General features: G+C 39.0%; 2 protein-coding genes across 2 annotated transcripts in view; one reads left to right on the plus strand and one right to left on the minus strand.

The window, feature by feature from the left end:
* asz1 (ankyrin repeat, SAM and basic leucine zipper domain containing 1) overlaps nucleotides 1–18,808 on the minus strand; it is a 35,076-nt gene extending 16,268 nt beyond the window's left edge. Inside the window, exons 1-4 of the mRNA XM_005938341.3 lie at nucleotides 18,619–18,808; nucleotides 17,411–17,513; nucleotides 17,124–17,246; nucleotides 9,186–9,297 (exon numbers count right to left, since the gene is read on the minus strand). Coding sequence (XP_005938403.1) covers nucleotides 9,186–9,297; nucleotides 17,124–17,246; nucleotides 17,411–17,513; nucleotides 18,619–18,726 — 446 coding nt within the window. The 5' untranslated portion in view covers nucleotides 18,727–18,808. The remainder of the gene's footprint in view (nucleotides 1–9,185; nucleotides 9,298–17,123; nucleotides 17,247–17,410; nucleotides 17,514–18,618) is intronic.
* A 1,435-nt stretch (nucleotides 18,809–20,243) lies between these two features.
* Nucleotides 20,244–21,343, plus strand: part of cftr (CF transmembrane conductance regulator) — a 42,693-nt gene continuing 41,593 nt past the window's right edge. The window contains exon 1 of the mRNA XM_042227187.1: nucleotides 20,244–20,692. Coding sequence (XP_042083121.1) covers nucleotides 20,640–20,692 — 53 coding nt within the window. The 5' untranslated portion in view covers nucleotides 20,244–20,639. The remainder of the gene's footprint in view (nucleotides 20,693–21,343) is intronic.

The raw sequence follows: 21,343 nt of genomic DNA on the forward strand, positions 1-21,343 counted from the left end.
ACCAAAATACTAAATTTTGCTCTACAAGGGCCTGATATCCACTTACAAGGACATTATACTGCTACTGTTCTATCAAAATGTGGCTCTGATTTTTCATAAAAACAAAAATAAGGTTTAAAAAAAATCTGGTAATTCTTTGTTTTTACATTCATTGGGCCCCAATATGCCCAAATATCAAAGAGAAATTAAAAATGCATGCCGTGGAAGAGTTCAGGTCTTAGGAGGTTAAGTTAAAAAAAATCGTAGTGGGCAAAGAAATTGAAAATTATATGCTCAGATTTGCATACAAATTTGATATAATGTGCTTGAAAAGTTTTCGGGCTTGTTCCAAAGAAAGGTGTTAAATTTTCTACCATCATTGTTCGTTCACCCTTAGATTTCAGTTTGAGATTCTTTGAATCCCATGTCTCTCATCCATCAGCTTCATGAATGAAGATAGATTTGAAAAATGATAATTAAAATAGATATATAATCATATGGCAGCTGACATTTCATTTCAGCAAATGCAAATCAGCAAATTCCTCTTCTCCATTTGGGCCATGTACCTTCAAATCCTGCTCAAACTTGACTGATAAATAAAACTCACACTAAAAACGGCCAGGAAAAGGGAAAACACTACAGTGATAAGTGAAGATCACTTATAAACATGTCCATCAAATTCCAGGGAGTCTTAAAACAATGCCCTGGTTTTAACAACTTTAACCTTTCTTGTTTATTATTAGTAGTTATAGTTAGTTATTAGTCTATTGCCTCCATGTGTTTGCTTCCACTTAAACACGGCCTTATATCAAACAACTTCTGCTACAGTAAAGTACGTCCTCTGTCTTATCACCTGTGACTCAAACATAACAGGCAAGAAAAATACATCAATCCAAGGGCTGGGAAAGTTTAGGGGCCAATTTATCACTTCACTTAATTCTTTTATGAGGAACTGTGTGTTTGTCTATGTATGTGTGTGCGTATGTCAAACATTTAGAAAAAAAAACATCAGGAAGTAAATAGGAGGCATTTTAAAGAATAATCCATAATTCACAATTCACATGCAATTATGCTTCAGTTGATTCACAGGTCTAAAACTTAAATAAGTAAACTTTTTAGAGATTAACTAAGTTCAACACGATATGTGAGTAAGCCTAAAGGTAAAACTGTGATCGGGAAAGGTGTTTACATAACTGCCAGCAAATCATCTTGAACTTAGAAGTGCCCCTAAACAGAGGTGATGTTTGTGAAACGAGTCTAAATCTGTGCAGCACATCAGAGGTTTTTGCTGAACACCGATGATGATAAGCAGTAAACGCATCAACATCTTCATTTAACAAATTCCCAGAAATCACAAGTTAATGTTCCATGTGAACTCAAACAAATGTGGCAATGGCTATGACAACATCTTTAGTAACATGCCTCTGTGCTCACTAATCAGTGGCTAGAGTGGCAAGAAAACAAGATAGGAAGGGTCATAAAGTTTCTGCTTCCATGCCCTCTCCTATTTTATTTTCCCAAGGGTTGTTATGGTGTGAGACAGGCCTCAAGGTCACTCACAGACCACTTCTGTGTGTTCTCTGTATGTGTGTCCTTCACACTGTGAGTTCTGGACCGTTCCCAAACAGTGGGCTGATCAATATGCAGACAATTCAGTATAAAAATTGTTTCTGCTATGAGGAAGAACAATGACTTCCAGAAATATCTGACTCACTGCACCTTGGTCAGCACTCTCAAATAGATTCCACAATCTAATCTTAAGATTTTACGATGAATAAATTTACATAAGCACCTGGAAAGATATCTTCTCTTTAGTGACAAAATAACTATTGCCAAATAATGAATCTTGAGCAACACCTTTCCTCCCTATAAATGACAGTAAAGGGAAAAGTAACTCATTGCTGCTACCAACCTACGCATAGATAGTTAGTTTGGGTACCTGTGAGGACACGCGAGCCAAAGTGCAAAACAAAAAAGTTTAAAACAAAAAAGGAATACTAAGAATTACATAAATGCAAAGAAGTAGTCATGCAAACATCTCCAATGTTATAACAAACTCAAAGCACATCACTTTTGAGTGATGCAAACCAACAGAAATTGGTGCCAGTGATGTGAACAGAAGAAAAGATGAAAAAATGAATCTGATGTCCTGCTGAGAAGGCCTCTCAGCTGAGGTTCTCCCAGACTGTGGATTCTTCTACAGGTACTGAAAATCACAGAAACTCACAGATAAGCCTATTGTGGCTGTTTTGGGCAGCTGGAGAGGTATGATTCAACTTTTAAATACAGACAGGAAGAAAGAACAGAAACAATCACATTTGTAACACTGATAAGACCTAAACAAAATAGGAGAGGTCTTCCACAAGCTGGAATTTACTCAGGGCCTTCTTGACGTGCTGTTTTTCTGCTTCCCTGGGCACTGTGTCTGTGGGGATGGTTTTCGCTCTATGTTGTGGTGTCCTGATGACACCTAGTTTATGCTCCAGTTCCCCCATTGAAAACGCAACGTCCAAATGAACAGAATCAACCTTTTGGGAAATAAGTAAGAACTTCTCTTTTTTTCTATCTCAATGAAGAATCTCGATTTTGACTTTCTGTAGAAAAAAAATTGTTGAGAAGCAGAGATGAGTATAACACCATTCATAAAGCTTTCAATGTCAGCAGACGTTCTGCAGCCTCCTTTCTAATTAAAATAAATACTAATACAAAGTAAATATTTTTGCTACATCACAAAGTTTGCAAACCCCTCATGTTTTCCAAACTTTTTGAATGACTGCAAGGAAAAAGCCACTAAAAATGTCTCTGAATGAGCCCTATCCGGTGTGTACATTACCTTTAATGCGTTTAGCAAAGATCAGCACAGTGAAGGTGGAAAAAAAACAAAAACAGGGGACACATGGAGGCAATGGACCCCACATTGTGCTCCTGCAGGACTGTGAGAGATGACAGAGAATTCTTGTTTACCCTAAAACGGAGGAACGAGCAGCTGGTGTTAATCATTGGTTTGATATTCAGACGTAAGAGACGATGAGGAGGTGGGGAAGGTTTATCCTCTGCACCCACATGAACCTCACATTCTTTTTCTTTTTTTTAATGTTGGGGGCTGTTGGCCCCTCTCCTCATCCCCTCCCTTCATCTACATCCTTCTGTGTCTTGTTACTTAACTTCAAATGTTTTGTCTGGGAAGGAACCAATCAATTTCCTAATGCTACAGCCTGTCTTTTTGTATCAACAGGGGGTTTCAGGTGGCATATGTCGTGCATGTAATGACATTCTGGCTGTGACAGTGTGGCAGAGGATTAGGGAAAGCTAAACAAGGCCACTGGGGGGCTGCACCCACACTTTGACACAGCAAAATTCCACAGATGGTAACAGTAAAAGTGGTTCAAGAATGGTCTGTCCTCATTCTTTTCCATGAGAGGACATTTTTCAAGTTCTTTTCTGAGGCAGGAAACCAGAGTTTATATCCAATCACTGCAGAGACTGATGGATACCAAACTTACCCAGCTTGGGTACGGGGCTTGTATTAATACATGCAGCCATAAATATAATTTAGAACATAAAAGTCAAATTCCCAAAGTAGCTGCTTAAGTCCTTAGGGTCAATTAAGACACACCTTTTTTGAGTTTTACGTTTTTTATGCATCTATAAAATATTTGTCATCGTCGCTTTAGCTGGCATTCAACACCTCTTGAAGTTAGCCACAGATGCTTCAATTAAAGCAGTCGTCTCGTCGAGGGCCAGTGTCCTGAAACTTTTCCATGTGTCCCTGTTGCAACACACCTGAAAAAAATGAGTAGGTCATTAGCAAGACTCTATAGAACTTGACTGCATGCTGGATTGGCAACTCCTAACCCTACTCAAGTAAATTTAAGTACAAGTAAAAATGTACTTGTAAAAATACTTTTATTGCACCATGTTCATTCATTTATGAGCTGCTGTAACATGAATCAAATGGCTGAATTGCCACCTCAGCATGCATTCAAGTTATATAGAGTCTTGCTAATGACATACTAATTGTATTCAGGTGTGCTGCAATAGGGACACATGGAAAAGTTTCGGGACAGCGGCCCTTGAGGACTGGAGTTGGAGACCCCTGAATTAAAGTTTCACAATGTTGTTGCAACCAGTGCAATTTGGGGTAACACCTATTTCTTTAAAAGAGCTTTCATTTTTCCAAGGATTCTTGTTTATCTTGGTATGAAATCTGACAAAAACAAAATCGTGGTTTTAGGGAGACCTACAACATATCATTTTGTTTTGTTATGTGCCCAGAGGTGTTTCTATGATTATTGTTACAACATTAATTAATTTCCAGGTCCGTCTTTTGTTCTGTAGCTCTACACGCCTATATTTGTATAATTTACAATTCAAGAATCTATTTATTTCATACTACTGTGTTTTTGTCTGTGTTGACCATGTACTTGATAAAACACAATGGACCAAGCAGCTCCAACACCAGCAGATGACATGGCACCACTAATCATCAAAGAGTGCACAAACTTCACAACTCAAACATCTAGGATTCTGTGCTTCTCCACACCTCTATAATCTAGGACCTATTTTTTAAAGGAAAAGCAAAATTTGTTTTCAACTGCAATGATGACTTTGGACAGGAACAGTCCGTGAATAACAATGACAAATGTCATATCTGTTGCCATCTATTGCAAATCTCTTGCTGTGTAATTGACCAAATGTATAATTCAGAAACAAAAAGACACAGCTAGTTAATGTAGGGAGTAACATACTAACAATTCAGTACAAACAGAGTTTTTGTGGCAGCCTGAAATCTGTGTGTAACATAAAACATTATTTACTTTCAGATTTAGTGTGATGTGTGTATTATATCGCAGTAGATCTGGCAGTAGATTATGTTACACTATGTTACACTATGTGAAACTAAACCGTAATAGGCTGCTATCTCTCATCGTGCAGTTAGAAAGCCTTGCTATGAGGGCATCTCTGAAGTAATGTTAAACACACAGTTTGTTAGCTTTGCAAATGAGCTGAGTTGCTATGATGAGCCAATAGAGCAGGAGTAGGCAACTCCAGGCCTCGAGTGCCGGTGTCCTGCGGGTTTTAAATATCACCCTGGGTCAACACACCTGAATCACATGATTAGTTCATTACCAGGCCTCTGGAGAACGTCAAGACATGTTGAAGAGGTAATTTAGCTATTTGAATCAGCTGTGTTGGATCAAGGACACATCTAAAACCTGCAGGACACTGACACTCGAGGCCTGGAGTTGCCTATCCCGATCTACAATATCAAATGCTGCGCTAAGACAAAACCAGTGTAATCACTGTCAGTCAGACTGTCAGTCTGTTTTCCAGATTGGTGTCACAGACCCAGAGGACCTGAAGAAGGTGCTGACTGCTGTGCAACAGATGCACCTGGACAAAGGAACAGCGTCAATCCTGAGTGAAATCTCAGCCCTTACCTGACCGTCATTCACTGCATCTTTCACAGTTAGAAACTTGAAGCCCAAGATGCTGCAAAACACATTACAGAACCAAATCATTTTCACAAAGTCTGCTGTTGATCTTAGTAAATGGAAGAAGATGCATCGTTCCCTTGTTCAGAGATTTACAGATGTCGCTTTAGGGGAAAAAAAAAAAAAAAAATAGGGTTATGCACTATTTTACAGATGTTTTTTCTGCAGGAAGGCTGAAAAACATCTGTCATCAAAACTGTTTTTTAGTAATATACTTTAGTGAAATATTAATTCTTTCTTTAAACTCAATTTCGACATTATTTCATATTAAATATTAAAGTTAAGTGACAAAGACGGTGAAATACTGATCAGTGGACCGGGGATTTAATTCTGGCATGTTGATCCATTCATACTGTTGCATCGACTGTAAGTAACTGAAGAGGAAAGCACAAGACTGGTAACATTGTGAATATTAATTTAAATAATCCTGATTCATTATAACATTCACATATTAATGTTATACACTAAAAAAGTCCCCAATAACGCCTACGCCTAATGAGGGAAGTAAAAGAAAGAAACATGAATGTTGCTCTGTGTGCGCACGCTGCTGAGAAAAGACAGGGCAAGCCGAAAACATTGAACCTGCTCTGCTCATTGTAAAAAGGAAAACAAGATGCATTTTTATTCAGTTCAGTTTCATCAAACTCCTGGTATTATTGCAGAGTTTGAATACATGGGGCTTGACATCAAAAGCTCAGAGCATCAGAACAAAGCCAGTTTTGGCACTGGCCTCACAGCTTTGAGCAATCCGGCAATGCCAATTATGCACTCTTTCTGATAACATCTCTTCCTGATTCCAAATAAACACTTCTAGTGGCAACTGTCACACATTGCCGCAAGGGGTGGATCTAGCAAAGTTTAGCCAAGGGGGCTGATAGGGCATTAACAGGGAAAAGGGGGCACAAAGACATACTTTTCTTTCTTATTCTCATTTAAAATGTCTAGCTTTTAATAAATAATTATCCTGAATCTTACACCCAAAGTTTTAATCTGATGTAAAATGTATAGAAGTCCATTACTGTATATAGTAACTATTAAGTCTAATATATACCCTAGTAAGCTATAGTACTTTTTCCTTTGGGAAGGTACCATCTGTGCAGTCTGCAATTCTGTTGAAGAAAGATGTTGAATCTATTTAATTATTCTTGAAAAATAATTGATTTCTGTGATTTTTTTCTCACTGCATCAAATTAAAGTTGATTACATTGATTAAGCATCAATTTTTATTTTGCTGGGAGTTTAGAACCCTATTAGTTAGGTTGCTTACTCTTTAAAATACCAGAATAGGGAGGATGGAGTAGGTTTAAGTTTATTAGATTGATCAGTATTTGCTGAACTATGAAATATTTTGGGTGCAGTGTATTTTTTGCATACAGGTATAACAGAATAGCTTTAGTGTTTGTTTTTGTTTTAACTTGAGTATGAACTTATACAAAAAGCAAGATATTTAAAAAAAACAGTTTTATGATTAAAAAATACACTATATGGATTCATATCGGTATCGGCAGATATCTAAATTTATGGTATCGTATCTGACATATCTCTCATCACATAAAACATAGACATCTTTTTCCAGTTTTATCATTATTATCTAAAAAAAAATTTACATTATAAAATTATTGCACAGGTCTCCTCCCTTGGGATCATAATGGGCTATCCAGAGGTTGAAGGTGCTGCACGCTAAACCTCTGGGAAACCAGGCAACTCAGTCAACTTAATATAGACTAGAGATGGACCGATCCGATATTACGTATCGGTATCGGTCTGATACTGACCTAAATTACTGGATCGGATATCGGAGAAAAATAAAAAATGTAATCCGATCCATTAAATATCACGAAAGCACCTCACAAAACTTGCAACACGCCGTAACTCACCTCAGAACGTTAGCACGTCGGAGCAGTATGCATCACGTGATAGAGCGGCTGTGGCATGCGGGACCTGTCGGTGGTCTGGATAGCATTTGGAGCTTCGCTAGCAACCCGGCATTTCATCTCCGACAAAGTTATCCCCGAGAGAAGTAAAGCAAGTGTGTAAGTCCATCTCTGAATGTTTGTAAAGCATTCCTGCGTTAAGCTTAACAAGCGACTGCCTCTTCGCTCTGGCTGCTACTTCAATCATGAAACTGCTTAATGATCAGCTGATCGGCTTTTCTGTCGCGAGTCGTTCTCTTGTTTGCTTTTTGGCCCACTTTGCACCAGAAAGAGGAAACCAGCGGCTGAACAACAGCAGCACGTTTAAGCTTGATCAGCTGTTGTTAGAATTTATTTAATATTACTTTCTACACCAGGATCTTTTTCTACGTAGCTGACGGCTGGTAACTGTGCAGGGGCGGATCTAGCAAAGTTTAGCCAGGGGGGCCGATAGGGCATTAACGGGAAAAGGGGGCACAAAGACATACTTTTCTTTCTTATTCTCATTTAAAATGTCGAGCTTTTAATAAATAATTATCTGACACCCAAAGTTTTAATTTGATGCTAAAATGAATAGAAGTCATTACTGTATATAGTGACTATTAAGTCTAATATATATACCCTAGTAAGCTATAGTACTTTTTCCTTTGGGAAGGTACCATCTGTGCAGTCTGCAATTTTGTTGAAGAAAGATGTTGAATCTATTTAATATTTCTTGAAAAATAATTGATTTCTGTGCATTTTTTTTCACACTGCATCAAATTAAGTGTTGATTACGTCGATTAAGCATCATGAGGTGGCGCGTGAGGGGTGGTTCCCTATTTTTTATTTATTTATTTGTTGTTGCTGGGAGTTGGAACCCTATTAGTTAGGTTGCTTAATATTTATCGCTAAGTACTCTTTAAAATACCAGAATAGGGAGGATGGTGTAGGTTCTAAGTTTATTAGATTGATCAGTATTGCTGAACTATGAAATATTTTTTTTGTATACAGGTATAACAGAATAGCTTTAGTGTAGTTGTTGTTTTAAACTTGAGTATGAACTTAGCTCAAAATGCAGCAAGATATTTAAAAAACAGTTTTGTTGATTAAAAAACACTATATCGGATTCATATCGGTATCGGCAGATATCCAAATTTATGATATCGGTATCGGACATAAAAAAGTGGTATCGTGCCATCTCTAATATAGACCTTAATAATTTTTCAAAAACACAGCCAGACAACAGCAAATTTTCTAATTATTTAAAGTAACTAAGAGGCGGTAGCATCCAAAATTTCACACACAAATTTTCAAGGTATCATATCAACACAGCTTGAGGAGCATTTCAGCTGTGCTACAGTGCTTAAAAGTCCGCTCTGTTGTGCGTTGTTTTTTCACCTACACTTCAAGGCTTTGGACCAACAAACTACCAACACCACACTGACTGGGTTCAATTCAACAAAATGTGTAAAAAAGTTTCTAGTCTCTTGCCCACCCTTTACACTCTATGTTTGTTTGTCTGTCTGTCTGATACCCGTCTGTACATGTACATGCCATAACAGGACATTCCAAACAAAACACACAAATATACACACACTGTATGGAGCACAGTGGTGCATAATGCTACCACATGGCAGCTAAACATACGAGAACCATCAAAGGAAATGTGATCCAGCACCTCGTTTTTTTCCTCCCCTGTTCTAGAAAAGTATGAAGTGTTTTTATTTGGCCTACATCAAAACGGGTGTGACTGTGCGTACTGTGTTGAAAATCCCATAAATATTTTGACCTAAAAAACATCTGCACCCTCCCTCACCTGTCCACCATGTTGGGGTCAGCATTTCTGGACAGCAGAAGCTCCACGCAACGTGCAATTTTGTCCTCACTGGCAGATGCCGTGCAGCTGGCCATGAGCACCGTCCAGTGATCTGTGGAAAAGAACAACAACAATTTTAAGAGTCACTTCTATTTTAATAAACATTTAGTTTAGCTCGGACTATTAAAAAAATACATTAAAACCATATCAAGCTGGCACCAATTATACACATGTAAAGATTGCCACTGACAATGGAGACAACATTTTTGCTTATTTTGTGTCCTGCTCTTAAAAGGAGAAGATGCAGACAGACTGCAGCTGACAAAATCCACCTGTGTGTGAAACTCATGCCAGGCACATTGTTGTCTGGTGTCGATGCAGCTGCTTGGACGTGCAACCAAAAAACGCATCCTTGTTTAAGTCTAGTAAAGCTTTAGAGGAAGCATTAAGAACTATACTATATGGGTTTGAAAGCTGATTCATGTTTGGCTGATGCTCGCAATACCATGAAAAGATATCAAAGAAACAAATCAGTTTCAGAATAGTCCAATTTTAGAGACCTCAAATACTACGTTATTGCATTGACAAAATCATTTTCAAGTGATTATTACATGGCCAGTTGCCCAGGCACATTAATGGCTACATTAATAGCGGATGTCTACTACTACTAGGTTTTTAAATGTCTGAATGAATGTCACTATCTGCCCTTGATTTACTTTTGCCGTCACTCTTATTTTAAAAGACCAATTGCCACTATCCAGCATGTTTGCTTGGTCATGTTCCTCTTGTGGCCGTCTATGATAACATTCAGCTGCTCCTTCAGTTAGTCCCTCCACTGTCTCAAGAACATAGTACTGCTGCAAGGTGAAGGGCCACTCTAACCAGAACCTGCAACATGTGGATGCAGAGATCACCAAGCCGAGACTTAACAAGAACTACTGTCACCAGCTGCTGTTCGTGACGGTTCCTCCTGTGTTCCCCTCTTTCCGTTTCTCACTTTGTGTGTGATTTTGAACCTGTTCACTCTTTTAGATTTCTTCCTGTTATATTTTGAAGATAACTTCCCTCCTTTCCCGCCGTTCTTCTTCCCACTCCTGTTAACGTCTGATTAAGTTCATCTGTTCCTTACATCCTTTAAATCTGTGTCTATTCCTTCAATCTCTGTCAGGTCATCTTATTTGCATATTTGATATGCTTTTTCCCCCTTGCCACCACTGAGCAATGCTTTGGGTATTTTCACATGGATAAATAAAAACCCCTAATTGAGTCCCTTAAAATTAAACTTGGTTTTTAGTCAGTGTTCTCTCAACTACTGCCAACATTTTTGCTGTAATGAAAACTGCAATACTTGAATTTAAAAGTACCCTACCTGTTTACTGAATGGTTTCTTCTGGCCAGTAGCAGTGACGCTCATGTTTTTGCACAGGACAAGTGTTCCTTCTGTCTCATGTTTGTTTTTGAAGAATTGTGTAGTTAAATCACTGTATTTACCTCTTGGGAAAAAAAAATGGTATGCTTCTAATTTATAATTACGTTACTTGATTGATGATTTGCAGTGATATAGAAAAGGATAAAATATCTGAACCTGGATGGAGCAATGGAGACTGATAGCGGTTTTATCTGGCATCAGGAAGTGTGGCTGCTTTTATGGACCCTTTGACTTAGAGGATTTGTCTCCTTATCTTAAACTGATAAAAGTATTCTGAGACCTGTGGCAATGCTCTCAATTCCTGGTTTGTTCCGGTAATGAGTGACTCTCTAACTTGTGTGCTTCTAAATGCGTTTAGATGTTTCCCTGTATGTGTGTTTGTGCGCACAAATACCTAGGTCTCTACATCTGTATATGGGTTTCTGTGTCTTTGTGGCTGTGCATGTTTGGCTCCATATCTGTGTGTGTTTATATTATGTTCGTGTGGGTGTAAACCAGACTGCCTGGTTTGCGTCTACAGAGGCCTGGAGTAAATAAATCTGAGGCCTGAGAATAAGTGAGAGGGCATGACAGCAGCATGGTGAGCTTTATCAATCACTAATGCATTCCTCTGCTCAGCATCACTGCTTGGACAAATGCTATCAGGATCTGACCACACGTCAGCCCTCATCTACTCCATTTAATTGTTTCCTTCACCTGCCTGAAGCAGTGATTGCCAAGAAAACTGTGTGAAATCAGTCACACACAGTCCAACTCAGCATTCTGGACTGAGAATTAATTGATATCAGATATCAACACACTGACGAGTGCCGTTGGTCTTGGGTCTGGGGACTTTTAGCAGACAAATGAGGTTTTTTTTGGTGGACACTCTGGGAAATTAAGAATGGAGTGATTTTAAATATTTTATAGTCAAACTGACAGGGATGGAGAGAAAAAAAGTTGCTGTTTTTATCTTAATCTGAGTAATTTTTAATTTTGGTATTTTTAAACTGAAAGCCAATCAGTTTTTATGGCTATTGTGTCTGCTGGTATTTGGGAGTGCTGATCAGAATAAGAAAATTCTGGAGTGGAATTTTTAAGGTTTGGGCAAAATGTACTGTACGTAAAATCACACCAGATAAACCAAGTGTGCTTGGTTCTATGCTTAATATTTCTGGCTAGTGATAATGCCTTTAGGTGAGTAACATAATTTATTTACAAGAAAACAGACATGAGAGATCTGATGCATTTATATTGTGAATGATTCGACTTAAGGCCCAAGCAAAGAAAGCAGGGAACTATTTAGGAATGATGACTACATCCATCTTTTCCTATAAAGTGGGGAGAGTTTAATCTATTCCAAAATCTTTCATCAATACAAGCAAACTTCCCAGAATCAGATCATAGTCAGTGCTAAGCTGCAGCTTTGATTCTAAAAACAGTCCAATTTTTAGAGGTCAAAGGTCCCAATTACTGTAGCTTTGTTCCTTTATCATAAAGTTACATTCCATGTGATTCACTAGGGAAAAAAACTAGAAAAAACATTTTTACCAAAAACTAAACATAGATTCATTACTATCTGATTAAAGTAGGCTCAACTTTCATATCTCCACTGAAAACCATACATATATACACTACAACACGGCACTCTTTGAACTCTTTAACAAAATGTGTTTGTGGTGTGTGCTCCAGCTACAGAACTGCAAGAGGATACGTGGTTTTATGAGTGTAAAACTGTAAACCTTTTAACATGGAGGTGTTCTGCTTCCTTGGTTGTTTCATCCAGACTGATCTCGAGCCAACAGATGCCTTCAATTTTTCTTGCTTTGGGATGAGGGTTCAGCTAAAAAGAACTCAAAGGATCAGCAGTGTGTTTCTGCAAGAGTTCCTCACTGGCGTCACAGCCGTTAAATAATGTCAGATGAAGCATAGCGGTGCATAGGTCTGATTGGTTTCCTGATCTTTGGCTTCAGCAGGTGAGGAAATTGATAAAACGTGCCATGGGGGAAAAATAGCTCGACACCAACGCAACAGAGACTATTGGGGGGGAATTAGGCCAGGGTGTTTAATATGCAAGTCTGCAAGGCAAAATGAAGGACTATTGTCTAATCACACCATCTGCCCTTCCTGAAAAGCAGTGGGTAAAAGATTGCACAGGGGTCAGTGGGCCCTACGGGTGTTAATGTTAATGTTGACCATCAGTAAAAAGTAGTCTGCCTAAACTGTTTGTTTTTTTTAATCTATGTAATTGTAAGACTCTTAAAAGATTAACACTGAAAAAGTTTACAACTACTACATATTATAAAACAAAAGGCTGTTATCATGAGTTTAAGTTTTAAATTTCCTTTGGTATAGCTATGAAAGTGCTGAACCAGACGCATTTAATGAGATCTCACCACTTTTATGATGATATAGGTACATTTCGCAGAACTTTGACACAGAGTGGCTCTTTGCATGGACAGAAATGCAGAAATGTCAGTTATGCTGGTTAGCAACATATACACATATGTGTGTGTATATATATATATATATATATATACATATATTGGTGATTTGCATATTTGCACTGCCAAAAATCCTTTTGCATAATTTTTCTTGTAACTGCTTTGATCCTTTGACTTCTCATACTGATTTAAAAAAATATTTTTAATTGAAGAAAAAAAAAAAAGAGGTAGGATTACAGCTGTATTTAAAAATCGAACAACAAACTCCACTGACTCCTCTCTCACTGCTATGTCCACTATAGCTCAGGGAGAAGTTGCTGTCCCAAATGGAGCAGTTTAAGTATCTTGGTGTCTGGTTCACAACTGAGGGGAGAGTGGAGCAGGACACCAACAGACAGGTACTGCATCTGCATCACCTGTCTGTTGTGGTAAAGCCAAGCATGAAAGCAAAGCTGTTGATTTAACAGTCGATCTATGTCATTATCTTCACCTGTAGTCACAGGCTTTGGGTAGCTGGCAAAGGAATAATAGTGAGATTATAAGCAACAGAAATGAGTTTCCTCTGAAAATTGGCTGGGGTCACCCTAGAAAACAAAAATGGGACCTTTGTCACTTGGGAGGAGCTCATAGGTAGAACTGCTACTCCCAAGTGTCGAAAGAAGCCATTTTTGAGGTGGTTTGGACATTTGACCATGGCAGGCCCAGGACATGGTGGAGAGATTACATCTCTCGAATCGTTTGAGAATGCCTTGGTTTCCTACCAGAAAAGCTGGAGAAGGTGGCAGCGGAAAGAGACGCCTGGGCATCTCTACTTAGATTGGTACCCATCCAACCCAGACCCATAAATAACCCACGATTGTAGGTTATTTATCACTAAGAATACCCATTCCTTAAAAAAAAGTCCATTTCAATTTGATCTGGTGACAAATTTAAATGACTCTCACATCTCTATTTGCAGACAATGAGACAGTTAACACTAGTGCACACTAATGTTTTACCAAGTGTCTATGTCATGCAATTTAAAGAGCTATACAAGCCATCACATCAGAAATAAACAGTAACACAGAGCACTGAGGAATAAAATAAATATGTTAATATAGTCATTTCACAGCTCTGTGTGCTTGTCATGATCAAATGCCCAAACCAACAATTTTCTGCAACTTTACCGTTTAAACATATTTGCAACCACAGTATTGCATTCTATTGTTTTATTTTCGTAATATTTCATACATCTTCATCTCCTGTTCTTTTGATTATGTTTCTGATCGGATTAGGTGTCTCTTAAACTGAATTTAGATTGCGTGCAGAAGAAGAGTCAAATGACATGTGAAAATCCCTTTTTAAGTGGGCATGCACAGAAGCTGAAACAGAGAGCCTACATTAGCAAAGACAGTTGATAACCACCACTGTTGTACCAATTCTCTCTGACGGTGGTTTTAGGTTTTGTAATAAAGCACAGTGGTTCTCAAACTGTGGTACACGTACCACTAGTGGTACTTGGGCTCTCTCTGGTGGTACGCGGGAAATCTCCACTGTTTTTTAAGATTCAATAATATACCATTGTGGAGGTATGCAAAGACGACACGAGATTTCCCCGGGCTCTTCTAGGAGCCAGACTCAACCAGAAAACATCTCCCCTAGCGCGAGTCCTCCATGAAGAGCAGCCTTTCCTTATCGCCAGCGGTCGCAGCCGCTACAGAGCACCGGCGAGCTTGTTTCTCCGGGCCTTAAAACTGCAAAGGCAGCAAGGTGCTGTCACGCTGATGGTAAAAACACAGCCCTTTTACGCAATGCCGCCATGCCGCAATCCACTTCTTCTGCGAGTGGGCGGTAACCCTTCGTGGCCAGCAGCGGGGAGTTGGCGAGGCCAGCTCGCACCGGCATCTGTCAGAGGAAGATGTGAGTGAAGAGGAATCAGCTGTCATCCGTTCCTAGCAAGGACAACATGCTCTACATTCACTCGAGAGCAGTACCATCACCCAGGCCAGAGAGAGAGAGAGGAGTTTCTCGGCCCACTCTGCATCGGAGAGGGAGTGGCACTGCAGCAGCAGCACCTTGACAGCGGTTTATTTCCCCTGGGTGGGAGGATCCTGGAGGAGGGTCATCACAGGGCGGGTGGACAGTGGATCCAGCGAGGCCACCACATAAACTTATTTGCATGGTATTTAATGCCAGCATTCGTGGAGAGCAAACTGAGCTTCGGTGTGCACGAATCACGAAGGAGGGTCGTGAAGCCAAAAATCCGGCAGCTTAACCGCCACAGCAAAAATTCAAATGTACAGCTCTGCTATCACTTCCGACATAAATGAAGACAGAAAACTAAACAGCAGTGGCGTTTGTAGGGTTGCTGAAGTTTGGCTAGCTGGTATATAATGATGTGCTAGTAGGGCTGCCACAAACGATTATTTTGATAGTCGACTAGTCACCGATTATTTTTGCAATTAGTCGACTAATCAGATCATGCATCCATTGGATGTAAAACGTACAGCTTATTGCACCAGCATGCATCTACTCTTATATAACTATCATTAGCTTACAGCTGGTATGTTTAAGGTATGTGCTAACTAAAAATAAAGGCAAGATGATAGTTTATTAAATTTTATTGAAATTTGCAGATTGTTTCAGTGAAGTTTAATAAACTCCTTGCTATCTAAAATATAACGAGACACCGGAGTATATTCTTGAGCATCTCACACTTCTGATAATCAGTTGTCTTCTTGACGTTTATTCAGCTGTGTAAAAACGATAACTTTAATCTCAGCCAAACCGATTTACTCAGGAATAAATAAAATACTAAAAAAAAGGCCAACAATAAAATTTTTAAGTTATCTAAGTGACTTATATATGTTTAACCTGAGTAGCAAAAGACGGCGGTGGGTTTAAAAACGATTTGCCGGGAGTCTGGTGTTCTCACCGGCTCTAGTGAGCTTTGCCCCCGGCTAGCTATCAAGCTAGTGGGTAACAGACGTCGGAGCGCTTTTAAAAATATGTGTTGTCTTGATAAACTGAGCAGATATTTGAGGTTTACACAGCTACATTCTCGCCTGAAAATATCTTAAACGTTTATTTTGTGACCCAGAAAGAATAATAAGAGTAATATTAAAACTAACTAGCTGCTGCCATTGTTGGAAACTGAGCTGGGCTGCGCTATGAATTCTGGGACACAGCTTCTTCTTCGGGGCTTTACGGCAGCTGGCATCCTTGTACATGCAGTGCTGCCATCTTCTGTTTCAGTCCGTTATTACACTCTTAAATCCTACTACTTATTCCTGCGTCTTTTGTGATCTTACAAAGCGTCAAACAACGCGTCGACTATTAAATCAGTCGTGACTAGTCGACTAATCGTGGCAGCCCTAGTGGCTAGCTACACCGCTATGGTTAGCATAATATAAACAGAGTGAAGCTGGAGGATGAACTCTTAACTTTTTTCCACTTAATAAAAGTTAACGTGAGGGTTCCCGAAGGTTAGGGAGAAATGCAATCGCATGGCAGGATGATGTAAACGGACCAAACTTCAGTCCGGAAAACAACTGCAATATAAGGTTAGTCATTAATATACTGCTGCATGGGTGTAGTTACATCATAAGGTTTTAAAAACTGAGCTTTAAAATGAATAGTGATAATAAAAACCGAGAGAGGCCGACAGTGATCACTGCCTTTTTTAGGGGCTTGTTCAGATTATATAAAAAAAAGATACAAAGCATTAAAACATGTTAAAAACACAACAGCCTTAATAAACGCAGAGTAGTTTGGACCTGGAAAAAGGTTTCATCAGGTCATCACTTAAAGATCGGATATCTCACCTGCTGTGAATCTTTTAATGCAGTACAGTTGTTATTATTATCACTTGTCACATCCTGTTTATGACAGTTAAAATAAATAACATTCATATAAGAAATAAAATTGTCTCGTGTAAACTGTATGTGGCGTTAAACAGGTCTATACTTCTGTACTTCAATGTTGGTCATAACGTGGTACTTCACGAGCCATATTTTTTATGAGGGGGTACTCACTGCGAACAGTTTGAGAACCCCTGATATAGCAAATACAAAGAAATTCTGGCTATGTTGAACAAATTGTTTTAACCTTTGCTGAAATTGGCACTGGCCCCTCTATCCAGAAGCAGTTTGGCCAGGTCATAGTTGGCCACGCTGACAGCACACATAAGTGGAGTCCATTCAAATCCAAGCCTGGTCTCCACATCCACACCTGTCCACAAAAAGCCACAGCAAGCAAGACAATCAAAATAAATTTTATATGGATTAATAGCAACGTTAAACAAAAAATCATATATAATTGAAGAATTGTTAGAGCATTAATGCATTATTTAGAGACAACTATAATGTGTGATACAAAAAAAATGAAGTGCTTGCCATTGTCCAACAGCTGTTTAACAGTGTCTGTGTCTCCGTTACTGATAGCTTTTTTCAAAGCTGACACACTATCTTCTCCTTGTTGTTGAACAGCATCCAGCTCCTGTAAAAATATGGAACAACCATAATCAATAAAAACTGATTCCTTCATATAAAATTTTTTTTAGTGCTTCCAAAAGAGTTTGTGGCCTTGCACCAAAGGAAAATCAAAAAGAATATAGTAATGTGTATGTGTGTATATTGTTTTTTCCTTCCTTCATGTTTTAAAGTTAGGTTACAAAGTCTCTTCTGACTCATCGGGATAATCGTAATGCATAATCAATTCAGATGACCCATTTTAAGCAATGAAAAATCTCAATTTATGTTAACGGCATTGTGTACATGTAAAAAAGTCATTATTAATAACAGTCTTTGCTTTACTCAATGTGTTTAGCTACTGTATTTATCTATTATAGAGAACTACTAGATATAAAGCTGTGATGCTCAATATTTCATTTTGACTTATTTAACTTTCATTTTTGTAACCTTATTTAGCCATTTTTGTATATTCTGCTTTCTTGGGCTACTCTACTTTATTTCAGCCATTTGTCTTCTAGAGATGGTACTTTTTTCAGCAACTGTAAGTGTATGTGAAAAGGCTCTGTAACACCTGTCACGTATGTCTGTGGGTGCCCTGTTGACTGCTGACACACAGTGTGTGTGAACCTCAAGTTTTATTATTTTTTAGCAAATGTAGCGATTTTTATATGGCTCAAAATGGTAAGTGCATCCATTTCCTGCTATTTTTTTAATCCATTTGACTAAAAACACTTACCCCTGTGTAACTTAAACCAGCTGGTAATTAGCATTTATCCTATATTTATGCATGTAGGAACCCTGCCCAAGTTACAGCCATGTTCATTTTTAAGCAGCCTCTGAACAGCAATTCAAGAACACCAAGGGTGAGAAAGAGCGGCAGTTGCACAAACTCCTGAAACTGAACTCTTAACAATAATTAAAGAAAACAGCAAATTGGTTTTCTTTGTATGTTAAATTAGCTTTCTACTACAGTAAATAAAATAAATAAAAAACAAGAAGAAAGAAAGAACATATGAGGTTCGTTAAGTTAGCTCATGTTAGACACAGAGGTTGCAGCTGTTGCTAGTTAATGCTATCACTAGCAGCATAAAGGCAAATGAGAAAAGATGGAGGGCGCTGGTGTTGAGAACCTTAATGCAACCAGAGGTTTTATCCGAATAAGGCGAGATGTGCCACTCAGCTTCGCTGCCGTCGCTTTCTTCTCCAGCCGCAAAGGCATAATCCATGAAGTTCGCCATGATTTAGCGCAATAGCTCGCTAAGCGTCGGTCAGAGTGGACTCTACAGGTCACACTGGAGAGACGTTTGAGGCTGCGCACCATGGCGACCCGGTGTTGGGCGGAGTTTGACACCAAGCCAATTTAAAGAGTCCTGTTCTAGTTTAATAGGAAAATACAAATAACATAACAGTACAGTGTTTTCATAAAGTTACGCTGTACACGGAATTAAAATTGTGTCTTAAAACAGGAATTTTTGTTGTTGCTACAAGGCCTTGTTTTTGTCCTGTCTCCCGCCCTCATCCCTGTTTGTGACAAATGGCTTTTCCTCCCTGAGCCTGCTTCTGTCTGAGGTTTCCTGTTAAAACGGAGTTTTTCCTTTCCACTATCACCACGTGTTTGCGCCTACAGGTCATCCCATTGTTGGGATTTTCTCTGTATTATTATAGGGTCTTTATCTTACAATATAAAGAACTGTTATTGTCATTTGGTGCTGTATAAATAAATACAACTGAATTAAATTAAAACAGGTGTGAACCTCGGCTCTTTTATCTAATCTGCATCAAGGTAGAATTTATTGACAACAGCTGCAAGGGACAGTTATTGTCCAGAAGAGGTCACTCTTTCTTCAGTGCAAGTCAACACCGGTTGTAGCCAACTGCAAGCATCTAACAGTGCATCTCTCTGTATTTTTCCTCAGGTCCCCTTACTATCTTTTATATTTTCTATCCCGCTCTGGCTTACAAATCACACTGAAACAAGCTATAACTAAGCACCCTTTTTCTGATTTACTTACTTCTTTTCATATTGAATTTTCACATTGCTCTTCCCCGTGGTCTTTCTCACACCCTGGTTTGTTGTTTTCAGTTATATGATTATGGCTCATGGACATCAATGCCAGCATCGTTTTCTGTACGGAGTTTTGGAGCAGTGTTTCTACTTGAAACATGAAACGAATCCTTCACTTTCGAACAATTCTTTGCTTCTTTGTTCCAAACACAAACTCCACTAATATTTTCTCCCCTTTAAACCAGATTACCTGTCAGCACGGCTATTTCAACAAGTGATCTAATACCACACTTTATCTCTGTTCCCTTCAGGAATGTCTAGGTTTTAACCCTCCCTAAAGTGAAACGGTGCTTAACCTTTTTTTAAAGAAAAAAGTTCGTCGAAATATGTAGGAACTGTACCAGCTATTAAATAAAATGCCACAGCTTGACTATCAGAGGCAGCTTGGTAGACCTGCAGCAGCAGGACTAACCTGACTGTAAAACCTGTTCATTCGGCGGTTTTTATTATGTTATTTATGCTTCAACAAGACGTTTAAATGTTAGGTTTTCACGTTAAAACCCTAACTGTTTGTTATTTCTACTCTTCTTTTCTCTCCAAATTACCTTTTAACTGAGTGTAATTGAAGTCAGGATAATTCACATTTTGTGAGTTCTGCACTCCGGTCACCTCCCACATCTTTTCTGATCAACTAACTTGTGCCTCTTGAGTTTGGTGCCACAATATTACCCTGAAGCCAGTCGGCGTGGAAATGACGTTTCGGTTGTTGGCGAGCCCATAAAGGATAGACTGTCCTCTCCCTGTCACAGAGTGAGAGGGAGATAAAAGAGAGAGAGTGAGTGAAAGGAAGGTAGTCGAAGCGGACTGTGACTTGCATCAGAAAATAAAACTAGGAAAACGCACAAGAAGACATTGAGTTTTAGCAAGTGGAGGAATAAATAAAAAAAAACCTAGGGAAGCGCGCAAAGTGACAGAAGAGGTACAGTTTTTTTGTTTTTTTCCACCCTTTTGGGACACCAAGATGACTGCATAGCGACGATACATTCAGAGCAGATACGAAGTGGAGAGTAAAGCGGACGAGCATCCCCTCGGAGCCACGCGGGGGACACTCAGGTGCAGGGAACTCAAACTGGCGGCGCTCTTAGAATGCAGAAGTCACCAGTAGAAGATGCGAACTTCTTCTCCAAATTTTTCTTCTGGTAAGCAATGTTTGGTCTACAGCCTTGGCTCCAGGTCCAGGGCCAGGTGCACACGCAGCTTGTCTGTTGTAAAGTGAAATTAAAGTTATACGGTGTAAAGTAAATAAAGAAATGTCAGAAGGCAATTACTGCAGGGTTCTATTCAGTTGGTAAGTGAGACGCGTTTTTCTTCACACATCTGCAGAAATCACGTGCGTAAAATACAGAGTTGTGCTCCGATGTAGTATGTTCTAGAAAGCGTTGGCAGTTGCACTTAAGCTACTGATGATTTAAAATTTGTGTAACGTGCTAGGAATTGTCATAATTCACTTTTTTGTATGGATTAAATGGTTCTTTCTTTGTTAATATTGTAGCCTAATAAAGTGGCGCCGACGCCCCACTTACTCCAATTAGAGATCCCAAACAGACAAATAATCCTAAAACCTACATGGTGTATCTGGACGAGACACCCTGTGATTCATTCACAGATACTAGCAAATATTTCTCTCAGTACTCTGTCATTAGTCTGACTATGAAACCAAAGGCTTATCATCTAACCACGAAGAAACAATTATATTTCCATGTAATTTAAAAAGATTAATTACAAATGTGTGTGTGTGTGTGTGTGTGTGTGTGTGTGTGTGTGTGTGTGTGTGTGTGTGTGTGTGTGTG

The sequence above is a fragment of the Haplochromis burtoni genome, unplaced genomic scaffold (assembly GCF_018398535.1).
Source record: "Haplochromis burtoni strain Fernald_Lab_line unplaced genomic scaffold, NCSU_Asbu1 Contig_248, whole genome shotgun sequence".
Classification (NCBI taxonomy): Eukaryota; Metazoa; Chordata; class Actinopteri; order Cichliformes; family Cichlidae; genus Haplochromis; species Haplochromis burtoni.